This window comes from Schistocerca americana, chromosome 6, assembly GCF_021461395.2.
Source record: "Schistocerca americana isolate TAMUIC-IGC-003095 chromosome 6, iqSchAmer2.1, whole genome shotgun sequence".
Lineage (NCBI taxonomy): Eukaryota > Metazoa > Arthropoda > Insecta > Orthoptera > Acrididae > Schistocerca > Schistocerca americana.
Genome location: NC_060124.1, coordinates 138,191,439 through 138,210,337, shown reverse-complemented (window position 1 = coordinate 138,210,337; position 18,899 = coordinate 138,191,439). Strand labels below are relative to the sequence as shown.

The following is an 18,899-nucleotide window of genomic DNA, read 5'->3' as shown; positions in this document are numbered from 1 at the left end:
CGAGAGATTGCAGCACAGGAAAGGAAGTAGGTGTCACAATAGCTTGGGGCCCTGTGTTTGCCGCACATGTACTCACAAAAGAGTTGTGAGCCCCTTGAAGGATTGTGCAGCTTTTACCCGACACCACATTAAAGTAGCACCGTCTGTGGGGGCAAGAGGGTTTGTGGGTTACAATGAAGCAGATGGCTATATGGGCAGTGGTGTAGCTACTGGCAGAGTCTCCCACACTGGGGATGCACCTTGCAGAGGAGCCATACAAACGTTATCTCTCAATGTTCCACCTTCTCCTTTATCTGATCCTGAACTTTCCTTTATCACCTTGATAAGATACGATTGAGAAGGGGATGGGAGGGAGGGGGAGGGGGACTGAGACACTAAGTTAGGGGTTGGCCTCCCACCCCAGTAAAAACAGGTTTTGCTGTGTCTCCCAAACAAATTAAAATAGCCAAATTGATCAAAAGGCATTGATTCTGGTTAAGGACAAGGACTGTTTTTGGGGGAAAAAAAATACGGATTAGTAGAAAAATTGAGAATATAATTTAAAAAATGGAAACAATGAAAATAGTTATGCTGTTGGCAAGAAATAATTGGAGACCATATTTTGTAGGATGAACAGTGTAACAATGGAATAAAAATGAAATTAATTAGGGTATATGGCCCCAACAAGAAAGACAGACACTTCAATGGTTTACAAGATGGGGCTGCTGAATAGATGCAAATTTTTAAAATGAGGGACTTAAATTGCTGATATGGAGTACCTGGCAGTAGGTGGCAGCACAATGCACCTAATATGAAAAATGTATGTTTTTTGGGGGTGTCCGGATACTTTTGATCACATAGTATACATAAATACACTTAAGCAAATTCGTCAAGGAAACTAATATCAATTATAGACTATGTAATAGTGCAAGGCAGGAGGTAATTAAGGTTCAGTATGAGACATTAGAGTAAAAAGAGAAATGGTGTGTGGCTTCAATCATTTTTATCATTACTTCAAAAATTGGTTTTCCGATTACGACCAAGATAAAACAGGAGGAGAAAAGGAGGATACTGGAAGTGGAAAAGTAGAACTATATAGGAACCAAAATATAGGACTCATTTGCTACAAGAAGAAAGTGTCAAATGTTTGTATAAGCAGATTAAATCTGTGGATGACTAGAGTGTCAATGAGCTAAACAGTCACCTGAAACAGTTGATTGAGGAAGCAGTGGAGGAGGCTTTAAGAAGAGAAAGGGAGAGAAGAGTAAGAACTGAATGGATTACCATGGAGTTGTTGGAGGTGGTTGAGGAAAAGAAGAAACTATCGCATTCGGTTAAGCTCTGGAATAGATACAAGGTATGGAAACAAAGGGCTAAGAAATTAAATTAACAAGGAAGTATTGATTGTTTTGGGGAAGAGTATATGGAGAAATACAGCATTTGCTTGGATATAGATTGCCAGAGGTGTGGAGGATGATAAGGAAGATAAAAATGAGTAGTAAGCTCACACTCACGATACAAACTACACCTATTGCACAGTGGAAAAAGCACTCTGAAGAACTTCTGGTGGAAGAGAGAAGATACCATGTGATAGAAGTCTACAACAAAAGCAGTACATTAGGTAATAAAGAAGCTCACAAGAGGAAGATGTAAATGAGGTGCTCAAAAGGCGAGAAATGAAAAGGCAACTGGACTGGGAGCAGTTAAGATGGAACTGTGAAAATATGCCCCCCCCCCCCCCCCTCAAATTGTGAGACTTATATGTAAATTGTTCTATCAAACTGCGGAGGGAGGGGAAGTACCAAGAGAGTGGTGGGCATCATACGTATCTGCTATTGCTACAACAAGGGAACAAGAAGCATACACACAGTTATAGGGGAATTAGTGTTATGACATTCATCAGCACACTTTTTAGCACTATACTGAAAAATAGGTTGGAGAATGAGATTGAAGGAAATATGCAAGAGGACCAGGCAGATTTTACAGTCAGACACTCTGATGTTGATCATATTTTTAGCCTTAGACAAATAAGTGAGAGGACATGCTCTAAGACTCAGGAAGCACAACTTACATTTGTAGATTTAGAAACTCCTTAGGAAGCTGTCAAGGAACTGCGGAACGCAGGATCCACCAGAGTAGAGGAGCAATTAGTTGCTAAATGGAATTAAGTGGAGTAAAAGAAGCAAAGAAGAGGATTTTGCAAACAGTAGTGAAAAGTGCACTAACATATGGCGCAGAAGGATGGACCCTGGGGCAGCAACAGAAAAGTAGAGGACAGGCAGTAGAGATGGATGGGATGAGGAGGACAGCAAAGATATCCAGAACAGAGAGGAGAAGAAATGAGGAAATTATGGAGATAATACATATGGAATGACCAGTCACGCAAAGAACTGAGTTCTTCAATTTATCACCATGTATGGTGAATGGTGGAAGGACAGTAGCTGAAAGCAAACCTGGAATCGTCGCGCCAGGAAGAAGGGAGCACGGACAGCCAAGAGTAACACGCAGAGCATTGGAACAACGAGAAAGAGAGACCTGAAAAAGGAAAACTGCCACGATCGTGAAATGTGATGAGTGGGAATACTGGGCAACTGTAGAAGAATGGGGAAGCCCTTAAAAGTAAGTAAATTCATTATACGTAACTGTATCATCCACAAAAGACTCAGGTTACTACTAAAATTGTATAACATGTTATTAAAATATAGCACGAGCAATAAGGTTCAATTGTGACCTAGTGACCTGTTCAATTTCAGTGATTTTAGTTGTTTCCTAATGCCACTGACACTAATATCAACAGGGTAGTTACAATTAAACTTTCGCTATTTGAGCCGGTGTATAAGGGAAACTATTTACCGTCTGGGTACCCAACTTTATAGATATCAAACAATGGAAAATGCAGGATGGAATAACGCAATATTATGAAAACGATAGATCATTACTCATCATATGGGGGAGACGCTGAGCCTCAGATAGGCACAACACAAAGACTGTCAAACAAATAAGCTTTCAACCAAAAAGGCCTTCTTCAGAATTAGACAACATACACATGCAAACTCAGTGAAACACAACTCACATGCACATGACCACAGTCTCTGGCTGCTGAGACCAGACTGTGAGCAGCAGCACATGATGGGAGAAGCAGTCATGATGGTGGGGGTAAGGAGGAGGCTGGGGTGGGCAGGATGGTAAAGCACTGCTTGTGGGAGCATACAGGGATGAGGCGGAGAGAGGGTAGGGCAGGTAGGTGCAAGTAGGGAGGTTAGACGGAGGGGGGGGGGCAGTGGAATAGAAGGAGAGAAGTAAAAAGATGGTGGGTGAGTAGGTGGAGTAGAGGGCTCTATAGTGCTGGAGTATGAACAGGGAAGGGGATAGGCGGGTGTAGGACAATGACTTAAAGATTGAGGTCAGGAGGGTTACAGGAACATAAGATATATTGAAGAGAGAGTTATCGCTGCACAATTCACTAAAGCTGATGGTACGCAGGAGTCAGATGGCACAGGTTGTGAAGCAGTCATTAAAATGGAGAATGTTGTGTTGGGCAGTGTGCTCAGCCACTGGACGGCACAGCTGTTTCTTGGCCACAGTTTGTCGGTTGCCATTCATGCTACCAGACAGCTTGGTGGTCATCATGCCCATGTGGAATGCAGCACAGTGGTTGCAGCTTAGCTTGTAGATCACACGACTGACTTTACAGGTAGCCCAGCCTCTGATGGGATAGGTGATGCTTGTGACTGGACTGGAAGCAGGTGGTGGAAGGATGATGTAAGGCACAGGTCTTGCCATCTAGGCCTGTTACAGGGATATGAGCCATGAGGCAAGAGGTTGGGAGCAGGAGCTGCATATGTGCAGGTGATACACTGAAGATTGTGGTCTACGAGAGTAGAGATTATCTCAGTAGAGGCACAGTAACCAGCCACATCTACATCTACATCGATACTCCGCAAGCCACCCAACGGTGTGTGGCGGAGGGCACTTTACGTGCCACTGTCATTACCTCCCTTTCCTGTTCCAGTCGCGTATGGTTCGCGGGAAGAACGACTGTCTGAAAGCCTCCGTGCGCGCTCTAATCTCTCTAATTTCACATTCGTGATCTCCTCGGGAGGTATAAGTAGGGGGAAGCAATATATTCGATACCTCATCCAGAAACGCACCCTCTTGAAACCTGGCGAGCAAGCTACACCGCGATGCAGAGCGCCTCTCTTGCAGAGTCTGCCACTTGAGTTTATTAAACATCTCCGTAACGCTATCACGGTTACCAAATAACCCTGTGACGAAACGCGCCGCTCTTCTTTGGATCTTCTCCATCTCCTCCGTCAGACCGATCTGGTACGGATCCCACACTGATGAGCAATACTCAAGTATAGGTCGAACGAGTGTTTTGTAAGCCACCTCCTTTGTTGATGGACTACATTTTCTAAGCACTCTCCCAATGAATCTCAACCTGGTACCCCGCCTTACCAACAATTAATTTTATATGATCATTCCACTTCAAATCGTTCCGCACGCATACTCCCAGATATTTTACAGAAGTAACTGCTACCAGTGTTTGTTCCGCTATCATATAATCTGGGTGGATGGGTTTATGGACTTTAGGAAGCGCGTAGAAGGTAGGAGTGCAGGGAGTGGTAGGGGTGAGGAGAGAGATGGACTTTCGGGAGATTGTAACACCATAGCTCTAATGCTGTACGGATTTATTTTGCTTTTGTTTCATTTAATGCTACATCATTGAGCTTCTGTAAATGTTTTTGATAGAATAGAGAACACAAAATTGTATACTCCTTTCTTTGTTAAAACTTTGATGTCATGATTTGATTGTATGCTGTGTAGCACATCTTTCATTTAAACGCTTTGTCCCATTTGGAGGGAACAAAACTTACTGTATATAATTGTAATTTTGTGTGAATAATTTTTTGTAGAGATGTCAATATGTGTAAATGTTTTGTTTTATTTAATGCATTTGGTTGCTGTTATGTAAACTGCTGATCCTCACTTAAGATTCTTAGTTATTCTGTATGTAAAAGTTGTTGTGGTTCCCCTCGGGAACGGAACTGTGTAGCGCGCGCAAATTGTGGTTGGCCTAAGTAGAAAAGGTGGAACTGATAGTGGGTCGGGGACGAGCTACGGGTCGGGGACGAGCTACGGGTCGGGGACGAGCTACGGGTCGGGGACGAGCTACGGGTCGGGGAGGAGCTACGGGTCGGGGAGGAGCTACGGGTCGGGGAGGAGCTACGGGTCGGGGAGGAGCTACGGGTCGGGGAGGAGCTACGGGTCGGGGAGGAGCTACGGGTCGGGGAGGAGCTACGGGTCGGGGAGGAGCTACGGGTCGGGGAGGAGCTACCAAACTGTGCACTGTCATGTAAATGTTGCATATCGTGCTGGTTCCGAGAGAGGCTTTTCCTGCCGCTGTCCAATGCCTCGGATGGATGGATAAATAGCTGGAACTATTCTGGAATTTGTATCTGTCGTCGCCACCAAGAAATGACAGAGTCCAGCAATTCTGTCTGCGAATCAACCTACCAACATGCAGTTGCCACCACGTTGCGCAATCACTGTAACGTAATACTATAATGATGTACAGTGAAGGATCAGCTTAATGGATGTGCTAATGTGCTCAAATACAAGGTAAATTTTATCTGAATTTATGTACCTACCCTGATTTTTTTCCCTCATCATAACACCTCTCAGGTTCCTCTCTGTTTGAGCTAAAGTGATATCCGAGTGTCCTTACTAAAAGAACATTAAAGCCCAATATTTTGCTCATTAATTCCTCTTCAACATAGTAAAAAGAAAGTTAAAATTAAGGTGGCAAGAGAGTGAGTTAAAGCAAATGTTGTTCGCTGAAAATATTCCTATTAAAACTGCTTATTAAAGTGCTGTTGCTAACTTCAAAATTAAAAGTTCTTAAGACTGAGGCTTATAAAGCAAATGATCACATTGTTGTCTGTAGTAAATTCTAAAAGGTGAGTCAGTTTCTTGCAATTTTGTCAACATTGTTTTTCGCTGTAGTAAAAGTGAGAAAGCTGCAGTTGTGAAACATTATATACTCATGTTTGTCTCTCTTGTGTATTAGAAGTGCATATTAATAGTAATGTTATAAAGACCATTCACTTTGTGTAAGCCCTGAAAGTAATAGTGTGTTTCGGTATCTGTTATAATTTTGCAAATAGTTTCTGCTGCTCTAACTGCTAGCTTCATTCTTAACGTAAACAAATGTATGTGTCAGAGTTCACTGCACTCCCATGTGACAAAGTATAGGTTGTGTTTATCCACTAAAATTACTAATAACTATTTTCTTGAACGAGAATGTTAATCATTCTCTTGCCTAGTTAGGCTGGCGACCGTTTTCTTTATCCATTAAACAGTGCAGATAGGCAAAATTTCGTTTGTTACTGTTCAAATATTTATGTAATTCTGACTTTCTTTCCGATAAGCCACCTCCGTTAGGTACAACACGGTCAACATAACAAAATTTCTCTCAGAGGGTAACACTGCTCTGTTGCTTTATACCATAATTGCTTTAACAAAATAATTATATTTCACGACCTGCCTCCTACTTTAAGGTTATGGTATAGCAGTAGCAGACAGGAGAGTTATAAGATGTTCTGGGATGGGCCTAAGATTTGAGGAGAGAGTGGAGATTCTGCTGGCTTTCTGGAATGGGGTCACAGTGGCAGAGTTTGTAGGTGGGTGAATCTGACACCTGGCAGAGTTTTTCTGTCAGGTAATCCTTGCGGTTGAAAATAAAAGTGGTGGAGTCTTTGTCGGCTGGTACGATTATAAGACTGGGATCAGTTTTTAGGTGGTGGATTGAAGTTATTTCTGTGGATGTAAGATTAGCTTCCATGTTGAGGGATTTGGGGTACGATGGTGAAGCAAGGTTCAAAATTAAAAAATTCTGGAAAGTTAACAGGGGTGATTTGAGGGCAGGGGGGGATCACAGTTGGACAGAGGAGTGAACTGTCAGGCAGAGTTCAACACTGATCTTTGGACGAGCCCAACTGGTAGAGTTGGTGGCAAAAAAGAGTTTACACTGTAGGGACTGGGAGAAGGAGAGAAGTTCTTTAACAAATCTTGCAGGATTGAATTCGGGAGTGGCGCAAAAGGTGAGTGAGGCCTTTGGAAAGACAGATAATTCTGTGGGGTCAAGGCTGTGGGCACCCTCCAAGGAATCAAGTTGATCTGGCCAGAAGATTCTTGTTTCATGACCTTTTTGTTGTGCCTAGCTGTGGCTCAGAATTTCCACTATATGGTGTGTAGTAATCTATCCTTTTCATAAAATTGCAGCTTAATAAGAATGTTGTTTAGACTGTGGGTTAGAGAATTTGCATTGTTAGCAGTATTAGTGTAATATCCTGCCATTAGGTGCCAGTACTCGTTTGGTGACATAGGGTTGGAACACAAGCATCAATGCGCGTTACAGTTGTAGTTGCAGACAATGAATATCGGTCTGGACAAAGTGAAAAGGGCTTTACTTGTAAAGCTGATTTATCAAAACAATGGCAATAGTGCTCCTGCTTTGCAAGTATCGACACATTAAAGGAATATGGAGTGGCCCTCTTTCCCCACCATGATTCGGAAGTTCAAATTAACTGGCAATTTCGGAGTGCCCAACAGCACCACAAACTGTTGAAGTTATTGTTGCCATGGGTGAGAATGCTGGATGCACTGCCCAACCATCAAACAGCACATAAGCTGTGTCACAACAGCTGAACATTCTATGGTCCACTGTTTGGAAAGAGCTGCTAACTTTGTGATATAGTATCTCTAGAATGTTTCCAGGCTGTCAGGGATGCAGACAGTAATCACACTGAGCAATGTTTGTAACATGGAACATAAACCTGGTATGCAATTAACAAATGTTACCCTGTCATGTGGAAATTAAAACGTGTTTCTATCAACAGTTTAATCATTATTTCTTTTTCATATGTCCTTCATGTATTTCATTTAGCATCACTTAGATCTACAGCCCACTGCTCCCCCCCCCCCCCCCCCCAAACACACACACTGTGCCGTAGTTGCTGTTTCTATACAGCAGAGAATGTAAGCCACAGAGGCCCCTCCTCCCATCCCCTACCCCATCTCTAACTGTTCTACTAGATACACATCTTTTCAGTGTTTGGTCAACTATCCTTCTATAGAGGCACAATAACTCATATTCCAAGTTAAATGTTTCGAGTTCATCCTTGAGATATGATGCTACTGTCTCTATTCAGTGTACTGAACATCTCAATCTTTCTAGTTGTTTGTACTTTGGTAAGCGTAGTTTTTCCAACTGCTATGTGGTTACCTGCTTCAGTGTTGACATCCTGCAAGGAATCAAGTTTATTTGTTACCAATAGATTTAACACATTTCCGTCATGAGCTAGTTTCTAAACTTTCTGTTGTAAGTAGTTCCTAAGGTACCTGTCTCACTAATATGACTTGCATTTCAAGTAATTAAAGCAGTTGAAATTAAAATTATAACAATTCCAAAAATTTAAAAAAAAATTCATTTGTGTCACCTGTTCATTTAACTTATTTTCATCTTCTGTCCTACGTATCATGATTTCCAATTGTTCCAGCAAATCCAGTTTCCCAACTTTATTTTGCACGTGCAAGACTGAGATGCTCTTCAGTTCCCAACAAAACAGGGTCTGTTTCATAAATATGCATGGCTACAGCTGACTTTTCATCATCATGAAGCTGAAATAATCCTTGTATTCACTTTACCTTATTTTGAATGACCTTTGTCCAATTATTAGTGAAGTGCATGTGAAATTTTTAAGGATTTTTGAGTTTCTTTTATAAGTTTTTACATTTTAAAAATAAAGGATATAATGGAGAACTTTGTGTGGATAAACATTTCTCAATGTACTCACGCAATGAAGGTTCTTGGTGTGTAGATTTTTCTGATTGTGGAAGCATGCTTCTTCAAAAGGTGTTAAACTAGTGTTTTTGCATTGTGTGTGGCTGAATCGCCATTTTACTTGTCAACTGAGTGCAGCCATTACCTCACAACCAGTCAAAGTCATTACTATTGCTTTACAGGATGTTTTCCATGCCCATCTGTTACAAAACCGTAACATTATCCAGTTATAACAGTACCGTTAGGAAATATCTTCTGAACTAAGATTTTTTCTCTCTAAAGTTTACAGTTATGTCTGGGAGTGATTCTACTGATTGACAGAAGGATCCAAATAAGTTTATGTTCACCTTCCGTACTAACTTGTTCAAGAAATCTGACACACTTTCAGTTTCTGTCTCAATGGCTTGGAGTTTCTTTTCTACTGTGATAAATGCACTACTTCCACTTCCCAATACCCTCTTTTGATATATACATGATAACTCTCACTGCTGTCAATTTTGGGTTTTAGCCAACCTTCTGTACTCAGTATTATGCGAGTTCCACTGCTTTTTATGAGTGCTTCAAATTTCTGTACTTTGTTCCACCTTGTGTCCATCTCACACACAGACAGCTACCATGGCCGCAGCCTCTGAGATGTATAGTACCCCTAGCCCATTTAGGGTGACCCTACAAGACTCAAGCTTATGGTCTAAGTCTAAGAGGTTGCAGCCTAGCTTGTTACAGATCCTTGAAATCTCTTATTTAAGCCCTCCACTGAACTCAGTAAAATGACACCACAATCAGTTTTGGGGATAATGCTGCAGATTAGGAGCTTCTCCATAGCACTGTGAACAAGCCTGGTGCTCTCAACCTTCAATGCCATCCAGTAGAGTGATCAAAATATCACTTTGGAGGCCAGATGACGCACATCATTTGTTGCCACGTGTGGCATAATCTGGACACAGTTGCATCCTCTTCTGTCAATGGCTGTCTGAATAGCCTCTGCAACATGTTGAATGAGGGGTCCAGGTATACACACTAAGTGCACTAGGCGATCATCTAGTTATTGCTTATGGCCACTTCCCTATGGGGTACCATAACTCACTGTGCATTTGAATTATTGATATTCAACAAACCATATATTTATGCACATGTTTCTTGAAAAAGGAAGATCCAGGACAACTGCCCTAGTTAAATTCTTGCACCTCTGCAAAGATGAATAATGGAGATAATACTCCCACTGACACTGAGAACAGGCTGAAATTTTTAAAACTGAACAGAGCTCCAGAGCTTGATAAGAATCCCTATCAGATTCTACACTGAATTTGTGGGTGAGTTTACTTCTCTTTAAACCACAATAAGTCGCAGATTTTTTTGAACAAAAACTGTGTTCTGTGGCTAGAAGAAAGCACAGATAACATCTGTCTACAAGAAGAGGAACAGAAGTGATCCATAACTACTGACCAATAACCTTGATATCCATTTGTCAGAGAATCTTACAGTACATTCTGTGCTCAATTGTAATGGCATTTCGAATGGAATGATGTCATCCAGCATGATTTTCAAAAATATCGATCACGCAAAATCTAAGTTGTGCTTTTCTCACAAAGCATCCTGAAAGCCATTTCTGTTTGTAGTCTTACTGGAGATGGTAAGCATTTCCATTCTATCACCTGTGGACCAACTCCATGAGTTAAAAGAAGCCCAAATGTTTATAGTAGAATTCAAACTATGATACACTACATTTTCCCACTCCAACAAAAAAAACGCACACACAGTGAAAACCACACGAAGCAACAACCAAAAGCCCTAGTACCAACAGAGACTAAACTGTGAACACTCTGAATTCTTACACTAAGCAACAAAGAAAATATCCATATCCCCACAAAGAGTAGGGATCATACTATGGCAAAGCAGTGACTTTTTTTCAAAGTAGAACTTAATGCACACACAAACATTCTTTTGGCTGTCTGCAATAATGAAAATGCTGTTTATTACTATTAGCACAGTAAGAAATATACAATAAATCAGCATTTAGTGTGGCATGCACTACAGCTACTTGTGTGTACTGATGCATGCCTAGCCTCTAATCGCTCTCTTCAAAGTTTCTCCTTTGTGTTGGGGTCTAACGAGCATAACTTATTACACAAATCCACAACAAATATGAATGATTTCACAGGTAAAGCCAGAGGGTATTAATGTATAGAAAAGCAGTGTACCTTTTACAGTTCTGTTAATATAGCAATTTGTTTTCATTAGGTGACTGTGAGCATAGCCATTATAACCACAGAAATGGTTTAACTGGGTTTAGGAGAAACTGGCAATCACATAGGAAGAGTTAATGCTCTTCTGAAGTTCTCCTTGACTTGTTATAATTACTACAGGAGAGTTCATAAATGTACGAACACAAGACGATTTGTCACAGAGCACAAAAAATTTCCTGTTCGAAATGACATTAACATTATACAAATATGTGACCAACACTTTTAGTAAACAACACATACATTTCCGAAAGACACTATCTGTACAAAAAGTACCTGAGCTGCCAAAGTAGGGCTTCTCATATTACAGAAGAACCAATGCTTTCAAAGATCTGATTTAAGTAGTGAACACTTAGAAAGAAGGGCAGGAAACGGAGACTTCTTTTACTGACAGATTTGACGGAGAACAAGACAAAACCAGAAATTAAATCTACACTATACTAACACAAATAGAATTGTCTTGTTAGCAACAGCTGCATCATAGTCTCACAGCATCATCAGAAAGTACCACATGACTCATGATTGCCTAAATGAATTACTCTTCAATGGCTCTGTCAACAAAATATTCAGAATTAAGATATCAACTTCTAGGTATAAACAACTAATGTTATATAATCAATCTATTGTGTACCACACAAATGAAAGTGTCAGAATAAATGTTCTTTTATTGAGTGAAACTAGAAAATACGACTGTGTTACAAATTTTGTAGAAGGAACACATCTAGAACAAACATAGAAATAACAGACAGGAATCTGGACATTAGGAAAATTAAAGGTTTGCTTGTCTTGAAGAGCTGGGTCGTTCGGGGGGAGGAGACCAAACAGCGAGGTCATCGGTCTCATCGGATTAGGGAAGGATGGGGAAGGAAGTTGGCCGTGCCCTTTCAAAGGAACCATCCCAGCATTTGCCTGGAGCGATTTAGGGAAATCGCAGAAAACCTAAATCTGCATGGCCGGATGCGGGATTGAGCTGTCGTCCTCCCGAATGCGAGTCCAGTGTGCTAGCCACTGCGTCACCTTGCTTGGTGAAGAAATTAAGAAATATGAATGATACAAGTATATGAGTTTGGAAGTAATGATGTCTCCACGTGCAGGAAAAAATTATGCTTGATATACTTACACAACTACTCAAATATCAGTAGTAATGGTTTAGACCGCAGCAGCTATCATAAATTGCTTCTACAGGATGGTCAGAGACAGCCTGTTACATGGAAGGTTGCACGGAGAAATATAGTGTTAAGAAAAACTCAATTTGTTACACCATTCCAGAGTTAATTAGTATCTGTGTCAGTCAATTACGCCATTTTGTGTGCAAATTCAAGCAGCCTGCCAGAGATGGTGTTGCCAAGTGTGTTCTTCATTTGGTTTCCTAAAACTGAACAGGAGGGCAATACAAAACAATGGAAAATCTAGGACAGACAGCAGCAAAATTATGAAAAGGATATATACAGTGACGTAGCTGAGCCGCAGACAGGTACAACAACAAAGACTGCTAAAAATGTAAAAGTGTGTGTTTGTGGTTTTTGTTGCAAGTCTTCTCCACTATATGGTGATCAATATATCCTTTTCATAATATCGTCTGAGTAATATAAACATTGGACATGTGATGGCAATAAGGTTCGAACTCAATCCAAAGGCGTAACAGTCTCGCACACTAACATCTATGCTACAATATCAACTGACACTAACCGTATTTGGTGGTCTGCTTGAATTTATCTGTGCAGTCATCCAATTGGCTACTTCAATGCTAGTTAATTTAGTTACTCAATACGTTAAAGTATTTTTCTTTTTGCAATTACACTATTTGCCTACAAGTCCATGAACCATGGACCTTGCCGTTGGTGGGGAGGCTTGCGTGTCTCAGCGATACAGATAGCAGTACCGTAGGTGCAACCACAACGGAGGGGTATCTGTTGAGAGGCCAGACAGACGTGTGGTTCCTGAAGAGGGGCAGCAGCCTTTTCAGTAGTTGCAGGGGCAACAGTCTGGATGATTGACTGATCTGGCCTTGTAACATTAACCAAAACGGCCTTGCTGTGCTGGTACTGCGAACGGCTGAAAGCAAGGGGAAACTACAGCCGTAATTTTTCCCGAGGGCATTCAGCTTTACTGTATGGTTAAATGATGATGGCATCCTCTTGGGTAAAATATTCCGGAGGTAAAATAGTCCCCCATTCGGATCTCCGGGCGGGGACTACTCAAGAGGATGTCGTTATCAGGAGAAAGAAAACTGGCATTCTACGGATCGGAGTGTGGAATGTCAGATCCCTTAATTGGGCAGGTAGGTTAGAAAATTTAAAAAGGGAAATGGATAGGTTAAAGTTAGATATAGTGGGAATTAGTGAAGTTCAGTGGCAGGAGGAACAAGACTTTTTGTCAGGCGAATACAGGGTTATAAATACAAAATCAAATAGGGGTAATGCAGGAGTCGGTTTAATAATGAATGAAAAAAAATAGGAGTGCTGGTAACCTACTACAAACAGCATAGTGAACGCATTATTGTAGCCAAGATAGACAGGAAGCCCATGCCTACTTCAGTAGTACAAGTTTATATGCCAACTAGCTCTGCAGATGACGAAGAAATTGAAGAAATGTATGATGAAATAAAAGAAATTATTCAGATAGTGAAGGGAGATGAAAATTTAATAGTCATGGGTGACTGGAATTCGGCACAGGAAAGGGAGAGAAGTAAACGTAGTGGGTGAACAGGGATTGGGAATAAGAAATGAAAGAGGAAGCCGCCTGGTAGAATTTTGCACAGAGCACAACATAATCACAGCTAACACTTGGTTTAAGAATCATGAAAGAAGGTTGTATACATGGAAGAACCATGGAGATACTGACAGGTTTCAGATAGATTATATAACAGTAAGACAGAGATTTAGGAACCAGGTTTTACATTGTAAGTCATTTCCAGGGGCAGATGTGGACTCTGACCACAATCTATTGGTTATGAACTGTAGGTTAAAACTGAAGAAACTGCAAAAAAGGTAGGAATTTAAAGAGATGGGACCTGGATAAACTGACTAAACCAGATGTTGTACAGAGTTTCAGGGAGAGCATAAGGGAACAATTGACAGGAATGGGGGAAAGAAATACAGTAGAAGAATAATGGGTAACTTTGGGGGATGAAGTAGGGAAGGCAGCAGAGGATCAAGTAGGTAAAAAGACGAGGGCTAGTAGAAATCCTTGGGTAACAGAAGAAATATTGAATTTAATTGATGAAAGGAGAAAATACAAAAATGCAGTAAATGAAGCAGGCAAAAAGGAATACAAATGCCTTAAAAATGAGATCGACAGGAAGTACAAAATGGCTAAGCAGGGATGGCTAGAGGACAAATGTACGGGTGTAGTGGCTTATCTCACTAGGGGTAAGATAGATACTGCCTACAGAAAAATTAAAGAGACCTTTGGAGAAAAGAGAACCACTCGTATGAACATCAAGAGCTCAGATGGAAACTCAGTTCTAAGCAAAGAAGGGAAAGCAGAAAGGTGGAAGGAGTATATAGAGGGTCTATACAAGGGCAATGTACTTGAGGACAATATTATGGAAATGGAAGAGGATGTAGATGAAGATGAAAAGGGAGATATGATACTGCATTAAGAGTTTGACAGAGCACTGAAAGACCTAAGTCGAAACAGGGCCCCGGGAGTAGACAACATTCCATTAGAACTACTGATGGCCTTGGGAGAGCCAGTCCTGACAAAACTGTACCATCTGGTGACCAAGATGTATGAGACAGGCGAAATACCCTCAGACTTCAAGAAGAATATAACAATTCCAATCCCAAAGAAAGCAGGTGTTGACAGATGTGAAAATTACCGAACTATCAGTTTAATAAGTCACGGCTGCAAAATACTAACGCAAATTCTTTACAGACGAATGGAAAGACTAGTAGAAGCCGACCTCGGGGAAGATCAGTTTGGATTCCGTAGAAATGTTGGAACATGTGAGGCAATATTGACCCTACGACTTATCTTAGAAGCTAGATTAAGGAAAGGCAAACCTGTGTTTCTAGCATTTGTAGACTTAGAGAAAGCTTTTGACAATGTTGACTGGAATACTCTCTTTCAAATTCTGAAGGTGGCAGGGATAAAATAAAGGGAGCGAAAGGCTATTTACAATTTGTACAGAAACCAGATGGCAGTTATAAGAGTCGAGGGACATGAAAGGGAAGCAGTGGTTGGGAAGAGAGTGAGGCAGGGTTGTAGCCTCTCCCCAATGTTATTCAATCTGTATATTGAAGCAAGCAGTGAAGGAAACAAAAGAAAAGAATCGGAGTAGATATTTAAATCCATGGAGAAGAAATAAAAACTTTGAGGTTCGCCGATGACATTGTAATTCTGTCAGAGACAGCAAAGGACTTGGAAGAGCAGTTGAACGGAATGGACAGCGTCTTGAAAGGAGTGTATAATATTAACACCAACAAAAGCAAAACGAGGATAATGGAATGTAGTCAAATTAAGTCAGGTGATGCTGAGGGAATTAGATTAGGAAATGAGACACTTAAAGTAGTAAAGGAGTTTTGCTATTTGGGGAGCAAAATAACTGATGATGGTCGAAGTAGAGATGATATAAAATGTGGACTGGCAATGGCAAGGAAAGTGTTTCTGGAAAAGAAAAATTTGTTAACATCAAGTATAGATTTAAGTGCAAGGAAGTCGTTTCTGAAAGTATTTGTATGGAGTGTAGCCATGCATGTAAACATGGACAATAAATAGTTTGGACAGGAACAGAATAGAAGCTTTCGAAATGTGGTGCTACAGAGATGGGTAGATCACATAACTAATGAGGAGGTACTGAATAGGATTGGGGAGAAGAGAAGCTTGTGGCACAACTTGACTAGAAGAAGGGATCAGTTGGTAGGACATGTTTTGAGGCATCAAGGGATCACAAATTTAGCATTGGAGGGCAGCGTGGAGGGTAAAAATCGTAGAGGGAGACCAAGAGATGAATACACTAAGCAGATTCAGAAGGATGTAAGTTGCAGTAGGTATTGGGAGATGAAGAAGCTTGCACAGGATAGAGTAGCACGGAGAGCTGCATCAAACCAGTCTCAGGACTGAAGACCACAACAACAACAACCTACAAGTGCCTCTGTAACAACTTATGTAAGCAAGAACAGATACTTGAGGAAGGAAAATCTTTATCTGTGTACATATAATGGATCATTTCTTATATTTACCACATTTCATCAGCAGATGTTTACATGTACTCTCACAATTTGTCATTCAACAAACCATGTTTCTATCGTTACATCTTAGCACCCTAATGGTCTACTGTAGTCTACAGCTCTTTAAAAGTCTTGTAGATTCATTATAAAATTAACAAAAATACTGGTTTTCTTAGTCAATGTAATGCCTTAGAAACTCCCATCTTAAAATGAACCATGTCTCTGCAGGAACCACGTCTCTGGCAGAGTCATTCTTGAATTCGGGACACAAGTGTGGGTGAAAACAACTGCAGTACAGGAATTAATGATTAAGCTACATCTGCAGTGCACATAATTACTGCTAAAGGCAATTTAAAAATGAAAAAAAAGTTTGTTTCAAATTTTTCCATTCACTAATGAGTTATGGAATCATTGTCGACAGAAATTTGAGTTATATTCATTAATACCCTTCGTCATCAGCATTTCGCTTTTCACAAAAACAGTGAAAAGCATGAATATAACCCTAGACGAAAAACAACTTCCACAAAGGGGTTAATGTTAGTACAGAATGGAATCATTGTAGGTAAACATGTATTTAACAATCTACCTGAGCACATTAATAATGTAAAGAAATTTATAAATTAATTAAAGAGCTTACGCTTGAGCAACTCCAAGTCCATTGAAGACTATATTTTAACAGAAACTCTTATATTTAGTTTTGCAATATTTTATAACTACAACTAATACTGAAACACAGAAATGTGAAGTCATTTCATGCTACTGCACTCAAAATAAATAAAATGTGCCTTAAAATCGTTTCCACATCCCAGGGACCACTCTCCAGAGACCATGGAATACTTCTACTGTAATGTGAACATTAACGTCATCAAACAAGAAATATATTACCTGTAATGTCCTCCTCTTGTTGTCCTCAGTATGTATCCATGCTCTTAACGTTAATTCATGAATGAAGATTTCAGCAGCCTTAGCAAATAGCATTGGCGCCTCGGCACTTATCATTTTAACATCTTCATCTAATTTCATTATCTTCTTAATTCTGGCTAAAGGCAGTGCTTGCGTTTTCAAGTCCATCTGTAATGAGGAAATTCGGCTTAACCATCTGAACAGGTTTATTAATTTGAAGAACTGGGAAAAAATTACACTGGTGCGGATGAAAATTGACGTTTTGCCTAATTTCATCGTCGTACTCACCGTTCCAATCTTTTTTATTTCATCTGTAACACGATCCCAAAACGTAGCCAATGCCTGATGTGCCTCCGACTGCGCTTGTGGGTTTGAATTACCATCTGAAGATGCATCAGGCTCACTCTCCCCTTCAGCGCTGGAATCAACAAAACGTAAATTTATTGTGTCGTCCAGACTATGTCAATCTGTCACGCTTATTTACAAATATATCCTGACAGTGCACATCCGACATTGTTATGACAATCATACGTTCTCACGTCAAAATGCATTTGTCAACCACACGTATTTAAAAGGCTATAAACGTGTTACACTCTTGGCCATCTTGTCAACAAGCATACGTACGTATTTACGAAGAAAACGGACATGATTGGTGGTGTGCACACTTCCTTATCAGTTTTATTTATTTGCAGATATGTAGTTACAGCATTTTACACAGTAGAATTACAAAACCCGCGTTTGTAAGAACTGTCCCAGCACCAATCACTGCGAATATGAGATACTCTCCAATCACCTAACAAAATGGACACAACTAGCGATCTGAATGGTCAAACCTAGTCCATAGAATATGCTGGCACACGATGTTCGAACATTGGCCGCAAGAGGGCAGCCATGTAGTGTATGCGGATACGCGCTGCTGGAAAGTTAATGTATGCGGATATCATCGGGAGCATGCAATAAAATGTGTGGAGATGCGGAAGTAGCAATGCATTGAAGGTTTTGTTGCTATTGATACGAAGAGTGAATTGCCTCTTAAAGTTTTATTTGTCGTCCAAATAAATCGAACTTATAATTATTTGTTCACTCATGCATATTTTTTTTTCAATGACAAGTTTATCTAGTTTTGTATAGTATTTACAAAAGCACATATATATACTTGTGAGTGTATAATATTTGGCCAGCCATTTGGTATAATTTGAACTGGATTTCGAAGAAGGGTTGGGAGGTAGGCAGAACAGCGGTTTATAAAGCTCGAGGTAACAATGCTGTTTTTCCTTCGGGAAATGAAGCAAAACTGTTTGAACGGGCACGAGTGTGAAATTGGCTCCATCCCCGAGGACTTCGTTTTGGTGACGGATTGATCTGTAACGTAGCCTGAGGTCTAGGTTAGGTGGAAGACGATAATTTGTTTGCTGTTTGCCAAAACCAGCAAATGTGAATTCTAGATAAAGTTCGCTAACACACTGACCTGTCGCGTGACCTACTGTGTATGTTAACACTATTTTAACACACTTCGCCATCCATTTTAATGGACTTTTCAGTATAAAAACTAAATCAGCAAGGTAGATTCAGGAAATGCATATTATGTAACGGTATTTTGATGCAAATAATGCACATACATCATACATAAACTTCAAAACACGGCAGGGGAGAGGAGTAGTACTGCTTAAACACATACCACCCATCCCCCGCCCTTTTTTTTTCTTATCAGATTTTTTTTCCCATAACTGATGATGTTAATTAAAAAAAAAAGTACTG

At 40.4% G+C, this 18,899-nt stretch overlaps 1 protein-coding gene across 1 annotated transcript in view; it reads right to left on the bottom strand.

Annotated features, from left to right (window-relative positions):
* The window catches only part of LOC124619289 (nuclear transcription factor Y subunit gamma-like), a 47,949-nt gene extending 29,956 nt beyond the window's left edge, over positions 1–17,993 (bottom strand). The window contains exons 1-3 of the mRNA XM_047145561.1: positions 17,766–17,993; positions 17,430–17,559; positions 17,124–17,309 (exon numbers count right to left, since the gene is read on the bottom strand). Of these exons, the coding sequence (XP_047001517.1) occupies positions 17,124–17,309; positions 17,430–17,559; positions 17,766–17,788 (339 nt within the window). The 5' untranslated portion in view covers positions 17,789–17,993. The remainder of the gene's footprint in view (positions 1–17,123; positions 17,310–17,429; positions 17,560–17,765) is intronic.
* Positions 17,994–18,899: the final 906 nt, after the last annotated feature.